General features: G+C 48.3%; 1 protein-coding gene and 1 long non-coding RNA gene across 2 annotated transcripts in view; one reads left to right on the plus strand and one right to left on the minus strand.

Annotated features, from left to right (window-relative positions):
- Positions 1-20,962, minus strand: part of Bcat1 (branched chain amino acid transaminase 1) — a 74,671-nt gene extending 53,709 nt beyond the window's left edge. Inside the window, exon 1 of the mRNA XM_013115522.3 lies at positions 20,510-20,962. Within this exon, the coding sequence (XP_012970976.1) occupies positions 20,510-20,515 (6 nt within the window). The 5' untranslated portion in view covers positions 20,516-20,962. The remainder of the gene's footprint in view (positions 1-20,509) is intronic.
- Positions 10,479-16,351, plus strand: LOC110341424. The gene is made up of 5 exons (XR_002383367.2): positions 10,479-10,803; positions 11,855-12,024; positions 12,341-12,397; positions 13,995-14,095; positions 15,178-16,351. It is a non-coding gene; the product is annotated as an uncharacterized LOC110341424 (long non-coding RNA).
- Positions 20,963-23,164: the final 2,202 nt, after the last annotated feature.

Genomic DNA, 23,164 nt, shown 5'->3' on the forward strand with positions numbered 1-23,164 from the left:
GAGGCGTCAACTTACAATGAGGTTTTTAAAAGGTAACATTTTTTGTATTGATGCCATTTAACTGTGTGGCTTAAAACGTGACTGGAGGTACAACGGAAGGGATTGTGGATTTAGAAATCAGACAGTACTGTGGACATTTTTATAAATGAGCTGGCTGGTTTTATGACAGCTTGACACAGGCCGGGGTCAAAGAAGAGGGAGCCTCAGCTGAAAGAAACCTCCATAAGATGGGGCTGAAGGCAAGACTACAGGGCGTTTTCTTAATTAGTGACTGATGTGGGAAGGCCCAGGCCATAGGGTGGTGCTATCCCTGGGCGGGTGGTCCTGGGGTCTTTAAGAAAGCAGGTTGAGCAAGCCACAGGGAGCAAGCCAGTGAGCAGTCCCTCTCCATGGCCCCTGCAGCAGCTGCTCCAAGTTCCTACCCGGTTTGAGTTCCTATCCTGGCTTCCTTCAATGATGGACAACAACGTAGGAGTCTAAGCCTGTCCTCCCCAGCTTGCTTTTTGTCGTGGTGACTGGGACAGCAAAAAAGTCACTGTGTGTCATGTTCCACCGAGGAAACCACAGGGGGGCAACATCCTTGCTCTTATGGATTATTAATTAGCCACAGCTAGAATGAAGCAGAGATGTTAGGCTAGGATGTTAGATATTAGGTCACTCTGCATAATGCCATAGTAAGAAGAGACCTCAATCCCATGAAGCCAAGGCTGACCTTGAAGTTATAACCCTCCACCTCCACCTCTTAAATCCTGGGGTTAGAAGCATGCAACACAACACCCAGCCTATTCAGGGCTAGAATCTCACTCAGGGCCTTGTGTGTTTGAGGCAAGCCCTCTACCACCTGAGCTGTGCCTGCAGCCCACGGGGGGGGGGGGCTCATAGATTTTCACCTACAGGCAAGCAAACCCACTGCAAGGTTTAGAATTGCGAACAGGGGTCAGTGACAGCATCGTCGCCTGAGCTCCAGTTTGGAGACTGGAAGAAGGTGGAGCAGAATGAGTACTAGGGAGGCTCCAGGCAAATGTCCAGAGCAGATGACCCTGTTAAAAAACTGCACCCGGCTGCAGTAGGAAGGAAGGACTGCAGAGTACTGTGTAACCAAGTCCTCCAACAGAAACAGGCTGGGCTAGAGGGAGACAGTCCTTAAGACAGGGGAATAAATACAACTCGAGAGGCTCAGGAAGTTCCTAAAACTCACAAGATCCCAGCGGTCTGGCACTGGAGAGACAGCTCAGATGTTGAGTGTGCACTGCTCTTGTAGAGGACCCTAGTCAACACTGGGCAACTTGCCACCATCTGTAGCTCTAATTTCCAATTTCAGAGCATCCTCTATTGGCCTTCGCAGGCATGTGTACACAACCCTCTCCACTCCCCCCAGACACAATAAATAAATACAATAATAAGATAAAATGATTTTTAAAGGCTTACAAGGTCAGATGAGGATTAAAATTTGATGGAGACTTTTTCTAGTCGTGTTGCCGGTAAGTTCTCCAAGGAACTGGGTAGGAAGGACTTTTCGGTGCTATAACTAACTGCCTATGGGTTACCCATGCTCCTGTAAGCAAACCCAATAAACGCAATGGTTCACTAAGCTACACACAGTTAGGACGTGTCTGCTGCTCCATATGGGATGAGCAGACGTCAGACAGCAGAAGGGCACAGCCAGACTGCATCAACTTTCACACAGTGAACAGGAGGAAGGATTGGGGGGGGGGCAGGAGGGCAGGGGGGGGAAGAGCAGAGGAAGGGCATCCAGCAGAGGTCAGTGGAGAAATTCACAGAGAACCATGGAGCCCTCCAGATGCTGTGGTCTAGCAGAGTCTGGTGAGGTACACTGAGTTCTTTGGAGTCCCTGGGACTGGCTGGCTATCAGAGACTTCCCCAATGCCAGATGCCTGGCCTCGACAATGCAGGTTAGCTTTGAGATGGCATTGGATACAGGTGTTGAGTATCCACCTGTAAGCAATGAGTAAAAATGAGAAAAACCTCTGTTTCACCTCTTGTCACCTCTGGTCAAGTCTTTGCCCGTTTGTGAGGCGATATCTTACCTAGCCAAGGCTGGCTTCAAACTCACAACTCATAATCCTCCTCCCACCACCTCCCAAGTGCTGGCATTGCGAGAGTGCTCCACCACACCCAGCTGCGGTGTGCTGGGGTCAAACCCAGGTCTCCAGATATGCCAAAGCAAACACTGTACCAACTGAGTCAGTCCCCCCACCCTTCCGCTTGAGTCCCTGTCAGCTCACAATGTGGGCCAGGAGCCCTTGTGCTGAGAACTGTGTGCTGATCCACGCTGCCACTCCCTCTTGGTTTCACACTGCTGGCATTTTCCTTATTCTGGTGGGGTTTTTTTTCCCCTTTCCATTTTGCTTATTTGTGTTTGCTTTTTTCTTCACAGATCTCTTAAATCCAATTATCCCAATCAATTAACGCTCCATGACCCAATCTTCAAATCTCCTCAGCTCACTCAGCTCCTGTAGACCTCCACACGGCAAACCTGCTGGAGAGGCAGGTTCACAGAGGACCCAATCCCTGGCCACGGTTGAGTCTCCTCTTCCCTCAGAACACGGCACAAAATTGCCACAATGTGGTCACATGCAGTAGGCGGGACACATGCAGTCCAGCGCCACGGGGGAATGAGTGCGGTAAACGCTTCTGTTACCCCAGGCCCCTCTTAGACAGGACAGACGCCCAGCCTGCTCCCCACCCCTCCTCCGGCTCCCCCTCCTTGCACTTCCCATTTAATCTCTGTTCGCAGCCTTGGAGGTCTGATCCTGGAAGGCCTCTGGCCATCTGTCTTCAAACTCTCCCTGCAAGGTCAACAGAGGGAAAGAGTCTGAGTGGTGATTAGAGATTTCACTGTATATTTGGAAACTAAGCTCAGAGTTGTGTATTTTACCAAAAGTCTCACATCTCAAGCTCTGAGAGGGAGACACTAAGCCTAATTAATTGAGGCTTAAAAAAACGATAGTTCCTTCATGACTTTAGAGAACATTTTTGTGTTATACACTGACGCTCCAATACGTACTCATGCTTTTTTTTTTTTTTTTTGTCTCACTGTGTAATCCCACACTTATTCTAATAGACCAGGCTGGCCTTGAACTCACAGAGATCTGTCTGCCTCTGCTTCCTGAATGCAGGCACCACCACACTAAGTGTCACTCTGCTTTTAAAATTCACGTGATAGAGCTGGAGAGATGGCGGCCCGGTGGTTAAGAGCGCTTGCTGCCATTGCAGATGCTGTGGAATATTACTTTAATAAGCAAAGATGTGTTACATTTGTTCATGTGCAGAACATTACTTTAACTGTGTAAAGGTGTGCTACATTTGTTTCTGCTGCATTTGCTTAATTATGTAAAGAGGGTTACTGTTTCTCCTTGCCTGCCTAAGGCGCCTAATTGATCTAATAAAAAGCTTAACAGTAGCCAGGCAGAAGAGGGGTAGACAAGGCTGGTAGGCAGAGAGAGTTAGTAAGATGAGGAATCTAGGCTCAGGTGTGGGAACACCAGACCTTGAGCAGAGACCCACCTAGATTGCTTTAAATATAGACAAAAGGAACCTCCAGCCAGTCTGTTAATGTTTTAACAGAAAAATTTAAGATGCAAATGAGGCCTTGTCAGCTAGTGAGAGCTCTACAGGTTAGATTGGGAAAGACTGCTCACAGACTTCAAATAATTTTCAAAAGTTATTTGGACACAGTATAGTTTACAATCTTTGAGTGATTTTTCAGAAGTTTTTGGGAAATATTTAATGGATATGTCCTTTTTAATGGGCATCTACAAATAATCTAAGTAGTAATCCCAATTTACCTAGATAGTCAACCAAGGAGGGTAGACAAATCCTTCTACTATTATGGTCCAGCTTCAACAGTTCAAAAAAATTTTTTTTAGAAAATAAAAAAGGGGGAATAATGTCCCCAGTCCCCATATGACTCATCAAATAATACACTCCTCATTTAAAATTTTTATAATGTCAATGCCAGTGAGCTTCAGACAGATTCTGGCATGATGGAACTTGAGCAACCATTGCTCAGGTCAAATGGAGACATCCATGCACTAGACAGTGGAGAAGACCCTAATTTGGGGTCGAGGGCATGTTTGTGTTTTCTTGTAGGAAAAGAATAAAAGCTTCCTCATGGAGCAGAGAAAAACTGGACCTGAGACCATGGGAGCCTACCTAAGCCAGTTTGAGTGAGATCTCCTAAATCAGTGTTCCTGACCCTTGATGTCATCGAATCTAGAGCCCAAGAAAGAAAGAAAACAGTCGGTTCGAGATTTCCAGTTTCTCAACAGACCTGCTGCATCAACCTTCCGGACCCATGAGTTTTCATCGTGAAGCCAATAGAGATAAAAGGACCCATTTAAAACATTTGGACATTGGTATGGACTGTGATGAGGGGCAAAAGCCTCTTTTCAGTAATTGAACAGGACATGGTCACTTGAAATATCAGACTTGGTGGTTCCTGTTTCTGGAATCGTGCCTAGGCCAGTGTATTTTTCTGGAGAGATGCAACTTGTCCTAATGCGACAAAAAGGAGACTTTGACTCAAGTCGCATAATCAGCTGACGTTAAATCAACAAACTGCATCACCACAGGAACAAATTGGTACTCTGTGGATAGTGCAACAAGCCTATTGTTCATATTTTTCATAATGCTACATGTGTAACATCAATGATTGTACCTAATGTATCTGTGCAAGTGCACTTTCTAAATGCTTTCCTGAGCAGATCTTGGAACAATTGTAAACTTTATCAAATTGTAAATGTAAATCACATGCGGGTTACCCTTGTAACAGAATGTAAATCACGTGTGGGTTACCCTTGTAACAGACGAAGGCTGGTAGAATGTTATGGCCCAGATCTGGTGATGGGTACGGTGATGGAGAGGCGCTATGTCAATGGGGGTCCTGGAAATGGTGGCAGTGGCGGTAGGCATTCTGGCTTTATGCCGAGCTCAAACGTGCCTTGTTCCAGAGGCAAGAGATCCGTAACCAAGTATTGCTTAGCTTAGCCCATGGCAATCCCGATAGCCATGAAGGTTGGTTACAGATGATTTAAAGTTGGGACGCTCTGTTGACGGGCAACCTGTGGGGAAGACCCCTCCCGCCTAAGACAGGGGTTCAAGGTCCCCCAAGGACGGGAAAGGGAGGGTGACCCTACTTGACCTAAGCCAGGAGTGCCTCATTTAAAAATAAAAAGGGGTGAATTGTGGGAACACCAGACCTTGAGCAGAGACCCACTTCCCCTTCTGTACTAAAAACAATACAATGCCCGGGGGCAATAAGTTCCTGGAAAAGGCCTGCCCACAGAAACCACCCTGACCTCGACCTTGTCCAAAGACTAACTGCCTCTTCTGCCATGCCCAGATCAGTTTTTGGGGTCAGAGCAGAACCAGCCAGGGGAGAGGAGAGAGCAGAAGCTTCTCTGGTGGGAGCTTTTCTTAGGAAGTTTTCTTGAACCTTTTTGGGGCCTGCTTAAAGTTTTCTTTACATCGTTGAACAAGTCTCTGTGTTGTCAATCCCCGACACCCTCTGCACGTTCTCAGACACAGGCTGCGCAGCAGACGCGACACTCAGGGAATAGGAGAGGAAAGAATGAGGGAGAGAGACAGGGAGACACCCAGGGCCAGACAGACAGGCAGACACAAGGCAAGCAGTGAAGGCAGGACACACAGGATGAAAGAAAGGTTAAAAAAAAAACCGAGGTAAAACGTAGATTTAGAGAAACAAGCTAAATTAAGTAATAAGAGCTGGTGGGACAGCATAAGCCAAGGCCGAGCACTCATAACTAATAAGTCTCCACATGATGATTTCGGAGCTGGCTGGTGGCCCAAAAGAAAGCCTGTTTCACACAGGGGGCTGGAGTCTGGCTCCCAGCAGCCACAGGGGATTCAACAACTTCTGGTTCTCTGACCTGCACTGCACTCACAGGCACACAAGGGGTAGTCAGGGCCGCTGACGATGACCACATGAAGATAAGCGCTCAGCTTCAAATCTGGTTCTGATTAGAGGTCAGGGAATGCCTCTGCTGGCAAACTCTGGCTTTCCCTGACGGTCCTGTCGGCCAGCAGCCCTCAGCCTGTGCTGCCTGCAGCTCCGCTTGTGCTGCTATTAATGGTCACCGGGAGCTCCACAGCTGTCCACAGCACGCAAGGAAATGTATCCCGTGCTTTCCGTTGCTGAGATAAACACCAAGCCCTAAAGCAACCTGGGAGTCAGGCTTTATTTGGCTCACATGTTGGGGGATCACAGTCCATCATGGAGGAAATTAGAGCATGCACCTTCCCAGGGGGTGTCCATGTCTATCAATCAGCAATCAAGAACATGCCCCCAGGGCTGGAGAGATGGCTCAGTGGTTAAGAGCACTGACTGTTCTTCCAGAGGTCCTGAGTTCAATTCCCAGCAGCCACATGGTGGCTCACAACCACCTTGAATGAGGTCTGGTGCCCTCTGCTGGCAGAAGACTGTATACACAATAAATAATAAAAAAAAATGCCCCAGAGCCCTGCCTCCAGAGCAGTCCGAATGGAGGCGTTTTTTTTTCTCAATTGAGGTTCCTTCCTCTCAGATGGCTCTAGTTGGTGACAAGAACTAACCAGGACAGTAGAGTAGGCTGGCAGTCTCCTGAGACACTGTAAAAGGAGGCAGTGTCCACATCTAAGCCACGCACACGCTCTCCTGTATTTTTTCCTTCTTCCCTCATGTGTTACATTATCCCTGAGAGACCAGTGACACTCAACGCAATGCGAGCCCTGTACATATTAGTGGCTTCCTGGTTGCTGTGAGGAAATAACAGACAGCAATGTAAGGGGGGGGGCTCACGCTGCCTCTCCAGTGCAGAGGAAATAGTCCAGTTGTGGCGGGAAGGTAGGAGCAGGGACGGCAAGCTGCCTGTTCACATCTGAGCAGATCTGAAGCAGGCACATGAAAAGGTGCTCACTGGCTTTGTTCCTTTTTCCCACTCTATCCAGTTTGTGGGACTCCAGCCCGTGATATGGGTATTCTGGTATGGGTATTCACATTCAAGGTGGGGCTTCCCCTCCACCCCGGGGGGGGGGGGGGTTTAGTACTCTGAGAGATATGTCCAGATATCTACTGTTCTAGGTGGGTCTCCTTGTAATGAAGTATACAATCAAAATTAACCATCGCATTACAACACTTTGTTTGGGGGATAAAGTCAAGGACCATGCTGTCTCCCATGCTGTTGTGTAATAGTGTCTTAACTGTGTAAAGGTGTGTTGTTACATTTGTTTCTGCTGCTTTTGTTAACGTGTTACATTTGTTTCTGCTGCTTTTGTTAACGTGTTACATTTGTTTCTGCTGCTTTTGTTAACGATGCAAAGACGTGTCACATTCGATTGACTAAATAAAATGAACCTGAGATCAGGAGGTGAGTCAGAAGGCTAGCTGATCAGAAGTGTCAGGGAGGGACTAAGTGCAGAGGGTTCGTTAGTGGGAGCTGAGCAGAAGGACGCCCCTCACTTCCAGGAGTCAGGAGCAAGAAGAGAAGGCTAGCTACTTGCTGCTCAGCCTCTCTGAGCTAGGAGAATTTCACCTCAACCTTTGAATCCTGAATGCTATAGAAGGATAGAGATTTAGATAGTTTCCTTTAGCGACTGTGATAGAGCCCGTGCCTGAGGGAACAGGATTCCTGCCTGGAAGCAACCCTTGAGGCCAAATTGCTGCTGGTAGTTTCAGAGTTGCAATTGCTGTGTGTGTGTGTGTGTGTGTGTGTGTGTGTGTGTGTGTGTGTGCCTGACTGTGAGTTCAGTGGCTTCAGACTCCAGAAGAGGATGTTGGATCCCTCTGGAGTTACAGGCTGTTGTCAGCCATCTGACAGGAGGTCTGGGAAATGAACTGGGGTCTTCTTGGGACTCCTTCGTTTTTGGTAAGTGGAGGGGCATGGTGGTTGCAACTGCTGTGACCCTGTACTGCCCTGACTGGGAGTGACATCTCAGTGAGGCAAAGCTGGGAGGACAGCCAGGCCTACATGGCTTGATTAGAAAGGGTTTGAGACACAATAACCTAGCTTATCATCTCTTTCCGCCCTAGCAACTTTTGTGGCTGGCCACTTGGAGATAATGAGAGAAAAGCTTTGGTTTTTTGAAGAGGGTGAAAAGCATGTGTGAAAGGAAAGATGGGACCCATGCTTGCCAAGACACTCCCTCCTCAGATGTTTTCTGCCAGGCAAGCCTTGGGAAAGATTTAAAATAAGATTTACCAGGAATAAAACCACAGGCAGAAGAGACAGGCATTTCCCACCAAGCCTGACACTTGAGTTTGATCCCCAAATACACATGGGGTTTGAGGGGAACTCACTCTGCATGAGTCAGTCTACATGTGTCCAACAGCCACACACACACACACACACACACACACACATATTCTTTCTTTTAAAAAAATTGCATTTTAAAGACCTTTAAAGGGTCTTTTTAGTTTGATTTAAAGATCTGGCTTCATTTTCACTTGGCTTTAAGACAAGGTCTCACTATGCAACACTGGTCTGGAGCTCACTATAGACCATACCGGCTTCAAACTAGAGGAATCTGCCTGCCTCTGCTCCACACAGCTGTGACAGGCATGTTCTACCGCACCTGGCTTGCTCGACATTATCTCCCATTTCAGAACGAGGAAACACTTCCTTCCACAAGCTAGAGGACTTACCAGATGAACCAACTGACTGGTTAACCTCAGGGAACCTCTGATTAAGGGCTCGGACGGAGGAAATGTTTCGTGTTTGTTGAAACTAGAATAGCGGGTGACGTGGAATCTGACTCCATTTTGACTTTGAGCCTGATGGGTATAAACTTGGGAGTTCAAAACAGTGACTTCAGCTGACTTTACATAAAAGGTTGAAGATCAAAGAACTGAGTGACTCTCAGCCCTTTCTGCGTGCTGGTCCTCTTTGGGAAGTTCTGCAAATTGAAGACACTAGTTCAGTCCCATATTATGTAGGGTGGTTGTGACCCTGGATGGCTGCCCAGCTACTTCTGATCCAGGCCAGTGACTTCATTCTCTTCCAAATGTCTAGTGTCTGCAACACTGATTGACAAATGCAAGAAATTTGATCGACCACTCAGCCTACCATGCTTCTGCTTAAAAGTGAGACCAACCAAGCACACTGGCAACCTTTAATCCCCGCACTCAGGAGACAGGGGCAGACAGGTCTCTGAGTTAGAGACCAGCCTGGTCTACATAACTAGGCCACCTGGTCTACATAGCTCCAGGCTAGCCAAGGCTACATAGTGAGACGCTGTCTCAAAAGATCAAGTAAAACAAAAATGTGACTTTTCAGGCGGCAGCTTTAGGTTAGTCCGTTTACTGAACTGTCTGTCTCTGCCTCTTCACGTGATGTTAGGCTTTGACCCAACTTGCATAGACTGAATTAAACGTTAGTGGGACTTTTGCTTTTTTGGGGGGTGGGGGTATGAGTGTGCTGGCGAAGACACTGCTTCTTCCTGAGCTGTACCCATAAACACGCTGAGGTCCCAGTCATTATCGAACCCCTCCTGATTCCCATACACGGGTCTGTCTCCCCCCCCTTAAGACACAGCCACAAAGGTTGTGAAAGCCCACGCTCTTAACTCCTGAGTCACCTCTCCAGACCCTCACTTATAATTTTTTTTATGGTGAAGATTCATACTGGGTCTGAGACTCTCTTTTATTTTTACTTTATTTACTTATTTGTCCGGGCTGGAGAGATGGCTCAGCCGTTAAAGGCTAGACTCACAACCAAAAATATTTGTCTGCTGTTTGAGAGACGGTCTCAGGTAGCTCAGGCTGACCAGCAACTCACTGTGTAGCTCAAGACGGCCTGCACCAATCCGACAGTCTCCATCCTTCAGAAGCGGCTACACCACAAGTGTGCTCCACCACGCCCCTGAGTTGAGAGCTCTTTTGACGTCCTGTGCCATTTTCTGAAACCTGAGCTGTATTTAATTTAGGGAGCAGAAAAGAGCCACAGAACCCAAGCTCCGAAGAGCACAGTTGCAACCTGGCTTAATGAGAGGCTTGAGCAGAACTGAGAAATAGCACTTGACTTTACATGATCCACAAGGGCTTTTGGCAAACTCACCATACCCTGTGGGTTTCTCGTTTCCCGAGAACACTGGCTGATTAGTCTGTCCTGGATGGCTGGAGCCGCACATGGAAAAGCCAGTTTCTCACTGAGGTTCCCTAAATGTTCAGAGGCAGTCTGGTCCTCCACAGGTTAAAACTTACTTCATTAGTTCAGCTGGTTTCTTCCGGTGCTTCTGTGTTGTGGGATGTTTGTGTGCTGTGCAGAGATGTATTTGCTCTGATTGGTGTAAATAAAAAGCTGAAAGGCCAATAGCTAGGCAGGAGGTGGAGGCAGGACTTCCGGGGAGAATCTGGGCACGCAGGAGACACAGACAGGGAGCAAGAGGTACAGATGGAAGAGAGGTAACACCACGTGATAGAATGTAGATTAATATAAACGGTTGATTTAAGTTATAAGAGCTGGTTAGGAACAAGACTAGGCTGTAGGCTGAGCTTTCATAATTCATAACAAGTTTCTGTGTCATTGTGTAACACAAATTAACAGAAGACCCAGAGACTGATATTGGGGTTCAAGCTGAAGTTCAGAGAAGCAAAGCAGCCAGTTCCTAGCTCTTACCACTGCCTTGGACTGAATGGGCTGATCCTGCTGCCTCTCCTCAGCATGGCTGGAGAATCCTGAGACTGAATGTCTTCCTATTCTCAAGATGTTTGGAGAATGAATTCTTCCACTGACTACGGTAGACCCTGCTTCTACCTTTTATACCCCTCTAGTGCTGGGATTAAAGGTGTGTGGCCTGTTACTCTATTAGACTGATTCAATCTCATGTGTCCGGGGGGGGGATAGGGGCCTTGAACTCAGAGAGATCGTCTACCTCTTAATCCCGAGTCCTAGGGTTAAAGGCATATGCCACCACCTCCCGGCTTCTGGCTGCTGGCATTAAAGGTGTGCGCCCGGCTTCTATGGCTTGTGGCTGACTTTGCTCTCTGAATCCTCAGGCGAGCTTTAATAGATCATAAACAATAAATAACTACATCATTATTTGTGAGCTGGATGAGAAAGCTTGCTACATTTGGTACCCAACGGGGGACATGTAAATCCACACAGGGCCTGAGAAATCTGGAAAAAAAGGACAGTTCTGAGGAGGCTCAGTGCTTGCAGCTCTTTTAAGGGGCCCTGCTACCGAGCGCTTGAACGGGGCTTGTGAACAGCAGGCAGCGCGATACTCCGTGTTGGGAGACTAGGTAGAAAGACCTACCAGAGTCAGAGCAGGTAGACCGGCTTCCCGCCAGAGCTCACGGGCATAAGGCTCCGTTCTCACCGACCCAAAGGGGGCAGAGACCAGGCCATGTGCTAAGCAGAGCCATGGGGTGGAGGGCCCAGTCACAGCTTAGCAGTTTGAGGTTTGGCTGACACAATCAAAAAAAGATTACAGACATGCAAAAAGTCAGTCCCAGACCAAAACAACTTCAAAATAGATATGGTATACTTTAAAAAGTGCTTAGATGCTACAGAAAGAAAATGTGTATAGGCAGTTAAGAGAAAAAATAGTTTAAAATAATAAAGTGAAGTCTTTAAAGAGAGAGTAAAGTAAGATAAAAGGAAAAAGCCACATAAAAATGGGAAACACACAGGGTGTCTGGATCCTGTGTGGAGCTTGGTTGACTTTGAATTTTTTTAAGTGCTAATGAACAAAAACCCAATAGCTGCTGAGAGACTCTGGATTATAGAAGCTGCTAAATTAAATGTATCTATGTATGTTAAGGGTGTCTTCACTTCAGAATGGAAGTCAGGAAATATGTTGCATTGGCAGAGAGGTTGTGACTTTGTTTCCACAGGAAACAAAAATCTATAGATCTCTTCAAAATCAATAAAGATGAGATTTGATTTGGGGGGCCCTCCTGAAAATCTTGGCTACAGACATTGGGGAGGAGGAGGAGAAAGAGGAGGAGGAGGAAGAAGAAGAAGAAGATGATGATGATTGATGACGATGACAAGTACAGGACAGGTAATGTATGTGTTGATCCTTCCACATGGGAACAGCTCTGAGCCTGAATAAGACGTTATAAATCATATTGAATCCAGAGTCCTCATAACTTTTATTATATGCCATCCTTTCATATGGATAAATATTACAGTTTGGTTACACAGTCCAAACAAACTTATAAAGTTAACAGATTTCTTTTACCTGCTCAAACATAAAACAAAAAGAAAACCATCTTTAACCGACTTGTGCACAGGCTGTTGTATGATATGCATGTGTGTGTGTGTGTGTGTGTGTGTGTGTGTGTGTGTCTCACCTTTAAAAGTTTGTGTATTTTCAGAGCTTACAATGCCTCTGCTGCAGTTTCCTCATAAAGCTACATCCGAAACAACCTCAGGTGAGTAGCTGGTTTGACTGTGGGCATTGACTGTGGAGTCAGGGGCCATAGATGACAGATAATTAAAATATCAGTAGATCCCTGTGCAGCCACTAAGCCAGCAGAGAAACAACAGCTGCTCTTCTCCCTGAGCCCTAAGACCTTTGGTAGGATCAGAGGCTTACACTGAGAAATCTTCGTATGAGCTTCATGTGGACATTACAGTAAGCAGAGGTCATCATTCTGGGGCACAAGAAAAGCAGGGGACAGAAATCCCTCCTCTGCGATTAGTCACACTGTCTGCCACTGTCCCAATGCAGAGACTGGGAGGCAATCCATAGGATCTCTGTGCACCGAGGACAAGAGCCGGGATGTCAGAGCTGGGAGGAAAAGACAACACAGGCTGATGAACAGCACGGAGGGGTGGTTAGTTACATAGAATAGCACAGAGGGGTGGTTAGTTACATAGAACAGCACAGAGGGGTGGTTAATCACACAGAACAGCACAGAGGGGTAGTTAGTTACATAGCACAGGGGGTAGTTAGCCACACAGAACAGCACAGAGGGGTAGTTAGTTACATAGCACAGAGGGGTAGTTAACCACACAGAACAGCACAGAGGGGTAGTTAGTTACATAGCACAGGGGGTAATTAACCACACAGAACAGCACAGAGGGGTAGTTAGTTACATAGCACAGAGGGGTAGTTAACCACACAGAACAGCAGAGAGGGTTAATTAGTTACACAGCACAGAGGGGTAGTTAATCACACAGAACAGCACAGAGGGGTAGTTAGTTACATAGCACAGAGGGGTAGTTAATCTCAGAATAGCGCAGAGGGGTAGTTAGTTACATAGCACAGAGGGGTAGTTAGCCACACAGAACAGCACAGAGGGGTAGTTAGTTACATAGCACAGGGGGTAGTTAGCCACACAGAACAGCACAGAGGGGGTAGTTAGTTACATAGCACAGGGGGTAATTAACCACACAGAACAGCACAGAGGGGGTAGTTAGTTACATAGCACAGAGGGGTAGTTAACCACACAGAACAGCAGAGAGGGTTAATTAGTTACACAGCACAGAGGGGTAGTTAATCACACAGAACAGCACAGAGGGGTAGTTAGTTACATAGCACAGAGGGGTAGTTAATCTCAGAATAGCGCAGAGGGGTAGTTAGTTACACAGAACAGCACTGGCGGGGTGGCTGTAATCTCCTGTCTCAGGCCTGAGGGAAGGGACCAGTCACCTCTGCCTTGGAGGATGGCACATAATTGGCTTCACTCGGGTTAGTAAGGGACATCTGGGGGCCGGGGGTGAGGAGAGAAGACCACCATGGGGTTGCAGAGAGCGTCAGGAACGGATTTGGGGGGACGATTCTGGAAAGTCTGGACTCTGGGGATGTGTGGTGGGGTGCAAACAGATGAGGCTCTAACTTCTCTGGTCATGTGATCACCTTTCCCAGGGGACTCCAGGGCCCCGCCTTCCTGAAAGCTTTTCAGATTCCGCACCTAATCTTTATTGATGCTGCTGTACTTTGCACAGATGTTTATTGTGGAATTCATTTCTGTTATACTTGTGTTTGCTTCCCCTCCCTCCTCCTTTCCCACCCTCTCTTCCTAGCTCTCTCTGCATGAGCACAGCTGTTTCTCAAGACTCAGAATGATGTAGGGGCCAAAGGGACAGCTCAGCGGGAGAAGGCACCTGCTGCCAGGCCTGATGGTGTGAGTTCTGATGGGGGACGTCCTTCTGTGTATGTGTTTCTCTTATTGGTTGATGAATAAAACACTGTTTGGCCAGTAGAGGCAGGAAGATAGGTGGGACTAGGAGACGGGAAGAATTCTGGGAAAGGTAGGTAGGGAGAGCCCACCAAAAAGAGATGCCACATAGCAGAGGAAGCAGATCTGGACCCTTCTTCTCCAGTAACGTAAGACCATGTGGAGATACATAGGTTTACAGAAATGGGTTAATAATTAAGACAGAGCTAGCCAATAAGAAGCCCTAGTCATTGGCCAATAGTTTTATAGCTAATACAGCATCTGTGCATTTATTTGGGGCTGAAGCAGCTGTGGGACCAGGCTGGAAAGAAAATCCAGCAACAGAGTTCTATCCTGGGGGAACCGCTTGATGAGTAGAGAGAGCAGACTCCCCAAAGCTGTCCTCTCACCTCCATGAGCTGAGGCGTGCACACAACCATGAGAAAGTTTTTAAATAAAAGGATAACTCATGCTGTATAAAGTCTGTTAGCGCCAGGAATTTATGCCAAGGTTAAATTATATGCAAGTTGAATCAGCTGCTGCTTGTAGGCCACTACTGACCTGTGTGTGTAACTAGAGTGTTAAGGATATGTTTATATACTCTTCTTTATTTTTATTTAGGGGGGAGGCTTGTTTTTTGCTTGCTTGTTTTTGTTTGTTTTTGAGATGGGCACTCACATTGTCCAGGCAGACCTCAGGTTCGATGGCCACACGCTTAGATACACATTCAGGTGTGTGTGCAGAGAATTATACGAATAAGTGTAGAAACAAGTAAAAACACGGATAAAACCCCTGGGTAAATCCGTCAGGAAAAGGAAGCGTCAAAAACCTGACGTGCAGAGCAAAAGCGAAGGGGAAACCACCACAGGAAGCCGGGGTGGCACAGTGGGCACAGAAGTCTGGGGGAAACTGGAGAAGCCCTGGCCTTCGCCACGGGAGAGAACTGACAGCTAGAAAAACAAGCCCCAAAGAACAGCCCTTCTTTGGCAGAAGCAAAGTACAAAACCGCCTAATAGATTCTTTTTTTTTTTTTTCTTTCTGAATCTGAGGGCTCGGTGAACATTGTCTAAGCATCTCTTTGTTGGCTTTGTCCTGGTCTGGTATGCCTTCATCGGTTTGCTTTAAAACCGCATTGTCTGAAACAAAGGAAAGCAAGCTGACCCGGACAGGAATGGGCAGCGCTCTGGGACGTGGGACTCTGCTCTATACTCTAACCCCAGGCCCAGTCCGCTGAAGATTGGAAGACCTAACCACGGAGCCGGCTCTCCCACCCAAGCTCCCGCTTTGATAACTATGCTGGCGCATCCTTCTCCAAGCCTGCTATCTCTTCTGGGGTCACCAGCAAACACCCTGATGTGCACAGAGCATCCACCAACCCCGACACCATGGAGCAGCACACCTCACAACATACTTTATGGCTTAGTTAATCTTTAAAGCCAAATTTCGCACAACCCAGGCTGGCCTCAGACTTCCTATATACAAGAGTGACCTTGAATTTATGATCGTATCTCTATCTCAGGGTGAGTACCCAGATGGCAGGCACCCGTCACCACGGTCAGCCCCCTGTTTTAACTCTTTTATCTTCAGAGTTCAAAGAAGTACTGATTATGATTTCACAATTTTGCTGAACTGACACCCAGGACTAAGATCACAAGAAATGGTACCTCACACCAGCCCGTCAGAAATGAACACACTTGGCAGAATTCCTCTCCTCCCGTGTGGGCATGGAATGCAGACAACTGTTCAGTGACTACCCTGTGCAAATCCACCGTGACCTCATGCAGGGTGGATGCGAACTGTGTCTGTCCCAGCTGTGTTTCTTTGTCAGCAATCGTGGCTTCTCCGGGTGAGCACCCCAGCAGGCTGGCTACTTCTCCGGGTGAGCACCCCAGCAGGCTGGCTACTTCTCCGGGTGAGCACCCCAGCAAATGTCCTTATGCTTGCACTCATAAGTTCTCTGAGGGTTTGACCTCTAAAGCTGTGCCAGAAGCTTCTGATGCAGGTCTCCAGCCCATGTAGAGTCTGTGGCGAGTCACACCCTAGCCTGGCCTGCATGAGACTATCTCAAAGAACCACAGCCAAACAAGGCTTCTAAAGGCAGACATTCAGGCAGGGCCAAAACAACAGAAGCACACACTACATACGAGACAGTTAAGGCCAATTGATCGAACATGCAGGCTTATACATGGAAATAAAGGCTAAATGAGCTGGCTTTTTTTTTAATTTAAGACTATTTTCAATGTATAGCAAATTCACAGTTTTTCAATCACAAAGAACCATGTTTTTTTTAGTATAACTTGAAACAATTGCTTATTGTATAATTATGTCTTTATGTAATTTCCTCTGTTTTTCTCCTTTAATTTCTCTTTTCTTTTCTTTTTTTCTAATAGAGAGATCTTGCTATATGGCCCAGGCTAGTCTTGTACTCAATATGCAGCCCTGATTGACCTCATACTTTAGGCAATCTTGTCTTGGTTTCTGAGTGCAGGAATCACAGGCTTATATATACCACATGGTTGGCTGTTTTCTTCTTATACTTGTCTTTTTATTTGATCCTTCTTCTGTATTTCCAGAATAGCTCTCAGCATTATTATTTAACATTTTCTCTTTCCTGGAGTATGGTAGCTCCAGCCAGTAACTCAATGGTAACTCCTCACCACGTGGCAATCCCCTACTATATGATAGCCACACACTATGTGGTAACCCCTCACTACATGGTAACCCTACAACGCAGTGGTAACCCCACACTCTGTGGCAATCCCACACTCTGTGTAGTGGGATCTCAATTTCAAGGTCAGTCAGGACTATCTGGTAAAATCTTCTTTATAAAAATTGGGCCTGGAGAGATGGCTCAGTGGGAAAGAGCACTTCCTGCCCTGCCAGGGGGCCGAGTTCAGTCCCAGAACCCTACCAGTCTGCTCATAGCCACCTGCAACTTCCATTCTAGGGGTCCCAAGGCCCTCTACTGGCCTTTGATAGCACCCACACACACATGGCATATACATACATACATACATACACACACACACACTTTTATTTAAAAAGTAAGAGTTAAAGTCTTTTTTATATATCAACAGGGGATGATGGCTCACACTTTTAATCCCAGCACTCGGGAAGCAAAGGCAGGCAGATCTCTGTGAGTTCAAGGCCAGCCTGGTCTACAGAGAGAATTCCAGGACAGCCAGGACTACACAGAGAAACCCTGTCTCAAAAAACAAAACTGTGTGTGTTTATCTTTCCCTTTAACCACTGAAAACAAGAAAATATCCTAGGGAAACTACTTTCCACAAAAAAGTCACGGCCTGTATGAGAGAACAGTGTCTGTGAAATGCACCATGCATTGCAGGTAAGGTGGTCTAAGCTGGTTTAAGGACATGAGCATTTGGTGTTAGAGGTAACATAACTCAGTGACTAACCCTGAAATTTACTTAGAACAGTGATGAAATGGATACAGGTGCCTGACTGGTCCCAAAGCTCTGCCTTGATGTCTTAGCATGCAACAACTACAAATACAAAGTCACACCTGTGGGCCAGCACACCCTAAACCCTAACATTGGGTTTATTATATGTGTGTCTGTGCATGGGACTGTGCACTTCAGCCCAGGGGCTCATGGAGGGCAGAAGGTGGCAGACTCCCTGGAATTGCAGGTACGGGTCCTTGTGAGCTACATGACGGGGAGCAGGGAGTCTAACTCCAGGAAACCGTGAGAGCAGCAAGCAGCCACCTCTCCAAACCTTAAGATGACTTTTAAAATTGGGCTGCAATTCTCACGTGTGTCTGCTGATTTAAACAGAGCCCAGCCTGGGTGGGCGTGGCCCGAATGACCACTTCCTTTCCAGTTGTGCCCCAGAGACCCAGCAGGAGGCGTGGTCATCATATGCATTGTTAAACTCTGAGCACTAGGCAGCCGGTCAAGAGATGTCATTGCCAAGGCTGCCCACAGTTACAACTGAGGAGTGAGTGGGCTATCTAGATCCTGCCATGCTTGCTGGGAAAGCCATGTTCCACAGAGAGTAGGGGATGGGGAAGGTGGCTGGGACAATGACATCGAACACACAGGTTCCACAGTCATTCCCCCTGGCGTGCACTGAACATTCCCCCTGGAGTCATTACATATTTAAAGGTATTATGGGAGGTTGGGGTGGCTCAGTGGTAAGTCACTCGTGAGGGCCTGAGTTCAAATTCCCAGAGCTCAGCAACGTCAAGTGTGGTGGTGCCTCTCACAGGCCAGCTTCCCTGACACGCACACAGCGGCTCACGACAAAGACTGTTTCCAATGCGGAAGGCAAGCAGCACCAGAGGCTGCCCTCTGCCCTCCACACATGCACGGTAGCATGTACATGCCTGCACTTACGCAGGTAAACAGGCAGGCACAAGCATACACAATAGACACACACACACACACACACACATACACACACAAGACAATGGGGTCATGAAACAGCTCCCTGGGCAGAGGTGTTTGATACCAAGCCCGTCTCTTGGGTTCCATCCCGGTCACTGTCATGGTAGACCCAGAGAAGAGACTCTCAGACGCTGTATCTTGGGCCTGCAGAGATGGCTCAGTGATTAAGAACACTGGCTGCTCTTCCAGAGGTCCCTGGGTTCGATTCCCAGCATCTCTTTGGTGATTCACAACCCTCTGGAACTCTGGTTCCAGGGGATCCGGTGCCCGCTCTTCTGGCATGCACAGATATCCATGCCGCCAAAACACGCTCATGCATAAAAAGGAATCTTTAGAATTAATAAAGAAATGTAGTTAGCAATGGAGGAAACTCTTTAGCCAGACACCTTGCCACCTCCACAAAAGGCTCTCTATGAGACCCCAAAAGTCACAACCCAACACCCAGGCAGCGTCCTCGCTTAGGCACTGAAATAAGGTCTGGATACGTTCTCTAGGTTGGTAACAGCTTCCAAGGAGTTTCCTTGTGGGCACACATGAGAAATTAGGAATAAAACGCACAATTGGGAGAATAACCGAGGGAGTCACAGATACTCCGGGAAGTCTATCAGTCAGGTTCATAAGGCTGTTTTTAATTTCCTTCAAGAAGGTTCCAACCCATTCCAAATGAGCTGAGAATTTTAATTTCCTTCAAGAAGGTTCCAACCCATTCCAAATGAGCTGAGAATAGTCCTTACCTACAGACATTTCCCCCCTTGTTTTCGTTGGTGTTCTTAGCCCAGGGTGGCCTACTGGTTGCTATACAACCAAGGATAGCCTTAAATTCTCAAGTCTTCTCTCTCCACTGCACAAGTTCTGGAACTACTCCAAGCCTGGATCACAGTGGCAATTTTTAAAAATTCCATCCTTTGTCTCCATGGCTCAGAAAGGAAATAAAGCTGAGATGTGCCCCCTCCCTGCTCCCCAACAAGGCAGTGCCAGCCTAGATTAGACCCCTTCGTTAGCTTTGGGCCTTGCCAAAGAGGCCACAGTTTAGGGAACATGAACCCCTTTTCTCAGTGAGCGTGTGTAGCTTATCTCTGTACACAAACTGCACCCCCCCCCCCTGGAGTTTGGGGTAGTTTAAGGAAGATATATATACAGAATGAGCAAGTGAATAACAAAGGTAGTGAATACATTAAATGCACATCTACAAAAAATAGTAAATGCATATACCCATGTCTGTCAGGGCTAGAGGCAAAGTGAGTCACGGTATGAATGAAATGACGTGGGGATTCTGTCCAGCGAGGCATGAGCAGTCTGCAACTCCAACTCCCTCCTCCACCTCCTCAGAATCTGAAACGTGGCTGCACTCCGCTGTTCCCAAAAGCCCACATTTTATTACTGGAACCTTCCTTCCCGGAAGCTAGAAAACGGCACAAACAACTGAGCATCATTTCCCTTAGAAAGGGGCGCCTTTCAGATCTGATAGCCTGAACCGCCTCTGGCTGGTGGCTGGGCTAGCTACCATCGGATTAGCACTAGAAGACAATGCCTGCACGCTCCAGTCCAGTCCGGCAGGCTGCCCTGGAGCTCAAGCGACCGGTAGCTCCCGGAGCTTCCACGTGGAGCCCGGAACCCAAAAGATGAGCTTTCGGCAGCTAAGAGGGTCCCACTTCCATTACCCGCCCCCCAAGAGAGCACGCCGGGCATCTTCCCCAAACCCCATCTCTGGGCAGCTCAGATGCACCGTCTTTCTTCCCGCCTTGGGAAACTGGGGGACAGGAGCTGTGGCATCCTCTGAAGCTGGGTACCACACCCACAGATCCCGGGGGAACGAGCCCGAGTGGGCGCATCTGTGGACGGAGACCAGGCCGGGTCCCCACGCCTGGTGGCCGAGGAGGACCCGGAACAAAACGAGTTTGTCCTTCCATCCTCCTCTCTGTCCGAGAGGTCCCGAGTGGGTGGCTGCATTCCAGCGGGAACTTCAGTGACTTACCTTCATTGCTCGTGGCGGGGTCGTGGCTCCAGCTCCTGGACGCAGGTCTGAGTCTCCTCCAGCTGGCGTGCGGCGACACGTGGCGCTCAGGGTCGCGGAGCGCGGAAGATGGAGAGCTGGGAGCGCTGGACTGCGGATTGCATCAGCGGCTGGCCCTGCAGGGAGCTGCAGCTGGGCCTCCGGCACACTCCGGCCTGGGGGACCATGTGATGAGCACGTACTTCTCTCGCAGGAGGGGAGGCAGGCAGAGGGGAGGCAGGCAGCGCAGGAGGACAGATCTGGCAGAACCTTTGATTGACTTCCTCTCTGCTGGCTGCTGAGAAGCAGCTGGCGACCTCCCTCGCCTGGTCTCAGAGCGGGCAAGTTTTAAGATGTATTTTGGGACAGTAAGGAGCAGGTTCGATTTTTCCACTCTCCACCCTCAGTCTGCTCTCAAATACAGTCAGCCGTGCCTGACAATTCCTTTACCTTTAACATTTAAACAAATGTAATACGTTTTGTGTAGGGGGTGGGTGGCTGGGTGGGCATGCGCAGTGGAGGACGACCGGCAGGGGTGAATTCCCTCCTTCTACCCTGGGAGCCCTGGGATGGGCTCTCAGGTTGCAGTTGGGTACCCAGCTTTCTTAGTTTGCATCCTCCGATGTGCACACACAGTTTTTTCTGATGTGAAATGGCCCTGCCACCTGGCCACTCCCTCTCCAAACACAACAGTCACTGTGGCTGGATATCTGTGTGGAGCCTCAGGCTAGACCCCAGCTGACTGTGCTCAGTTGAGGAGAGTCCCTCCCTCTGAGGATCTGGCAAACTTTCTGTTGGGTGATCTAAGCAGATCTTTGCTGTGAAATTTCCTTTCCTAACTCCTTGGAAGAGAATCGGCCTTGTCCACGACTGTGTTTTTCCTGTATCCTCTATAAAACAAACAAACAAACATGATTTTTCTTTCTTTTCCTATTTTCTTTCTGGAGCCTGGCATGAACTGGTGACCAGGCCATTGAATGACTGAGCTATCTTAGTCTGACAAATGTACTGAGTTATCTTTGTACCCAGCACAACAGCAGGAAGATTCTTCCCTTCAGGCCGCTGTGGTCTAGGCAGGCTTTAACTCTAGTAGCACTGTGCGCATCAGCAGATGAGTGCAGAAATACGGGAGCTATCGTTGGTATGGTGGAGTGTTAATCCACAATAAGAAGGAACTGAGCCACCAGTCAGTGGGGGCGCACACTTTAGTCCCGGTACTCAGGAGGCAGAAGCAGTTCGAGGCCAGCCTGGTCTACAGAGTGAGTTCCAGGATAGCCAGGGCTACAGAGAGACCCTGTGTTAGAGAGAGAGAGACAGAGAGACAGAGGGAGGGAAGGAGGAAGGGAGGGGAAGGGAGGGAGGGAGAGGGAGGGAGGGAGGAAAGGGAGGAAGCCAAAGTGCTGTGGTGTCTGTCTGTAGTCCTTGCTACTCAGAGGCTGAAGCAATACACACATACACACATGTACAGGCACACACCTACACACGTGTACACATACCTACACATGTGTATACACACACAAACACACATGCACGCACGCACACACTCCCCAAAAGAAGCAATTTGAAAAGAAGCTGGACAAGAGAAGCCACGTGGTAGGTTGTGACCAGTCTGGTGATTCGGTGCAGGATTTCTTTGGCGACGGCTAAGATTTTCGAGGCCTGGGATATAGCTCAAATGGCAGGGTGCTTGCCTATCACCCAGCAACCCCTATGTTCAGTCGCTAAGTGGCGGGGGTGGGGGATGAACGGGAGATGGGGGGAACCAAGGGATAAGGGTGGACCGAGGAGAAGGAAGAACAAGTTGATAAAATTAGCTGGTAGTTATACACTACCTACCCAAGTAGACCTTGACCTACTCAGGGTCACGCCACGCTGTATGAGACAGGGGATTTCCCAGGCTGGACGTTGCCCTGGGACACGTCTATAAGCAGCTTTTGGTTCCACTCTGAGCGGGGAGAAGGAGACCGGCACCATCTGTCGGGAGCCACCCATCCGGCACGGACTGATACAAGACTTCTTCCTAGGAGGAGAGCGTGGACTGCCCTATGCGTGTATCAGGGCAAATCAAGACACGGAGGGCACACAAACATACTAAAATCATATCAATGGAATCAGGCCCCAAAACTTGTCAGCCCATCCAACACTGGTCCGATTTGCTATCTTATCAGCGCATGCTCGGCAGCCTGATGCCTCTTGGTCTCTACCGCATGCGGCCCTTTGCCTTTATCCTGTAACCCAAATATGTGGATGTGGATATGTAGATATATTTGCTGTGTGCTCTGTGATACGAGAGTCAAGACCAGCAGCTAAGATTAGAATCCAAGGAACCTGCACTCGCCCCAGCCACCGCTACCCAGGAAGCGGGCTACAGGACAGACAGACTGCGTACCTTCTGCAGACACAGAAAGCTGTTACCCCAGTGTGGATCCCAGGGACTCTCACCTTTGAGCCCCTCCCCATTCCTGTTCCACAGCTCCGACCTTCGGTCTTTCTTCACAGCGTCTTCCCCCTCGGATACACTCGACCAAGGAAGGTGTCCTGGGTGGTTCTTGTCCTCAGCTCGACACACTCCGGAGTCACCCAAAGAGGGAACTCCCGTCGCTGCCGCCACTGCCTCCCAAGTTCTGGGATCCTAGA

This window comes from Mesocricetus auratus, unplaced genomic scaffold (genome assembly GCF_017639785.1).
Source record: "Mesocricetus auratus isolate SY011 unplaced genomic scaffold, BCM_Maur_2.0 Super-Scaffold_100001, whole genome shotgun sequence".
NCBI classification, from domain to species: domain Eukaryota; kingdom Metazoa; phylum Chordata; class Mammalia; order Rodentia; family Cricetidae; genus Mesocricetus; species Mesocricetus auratus.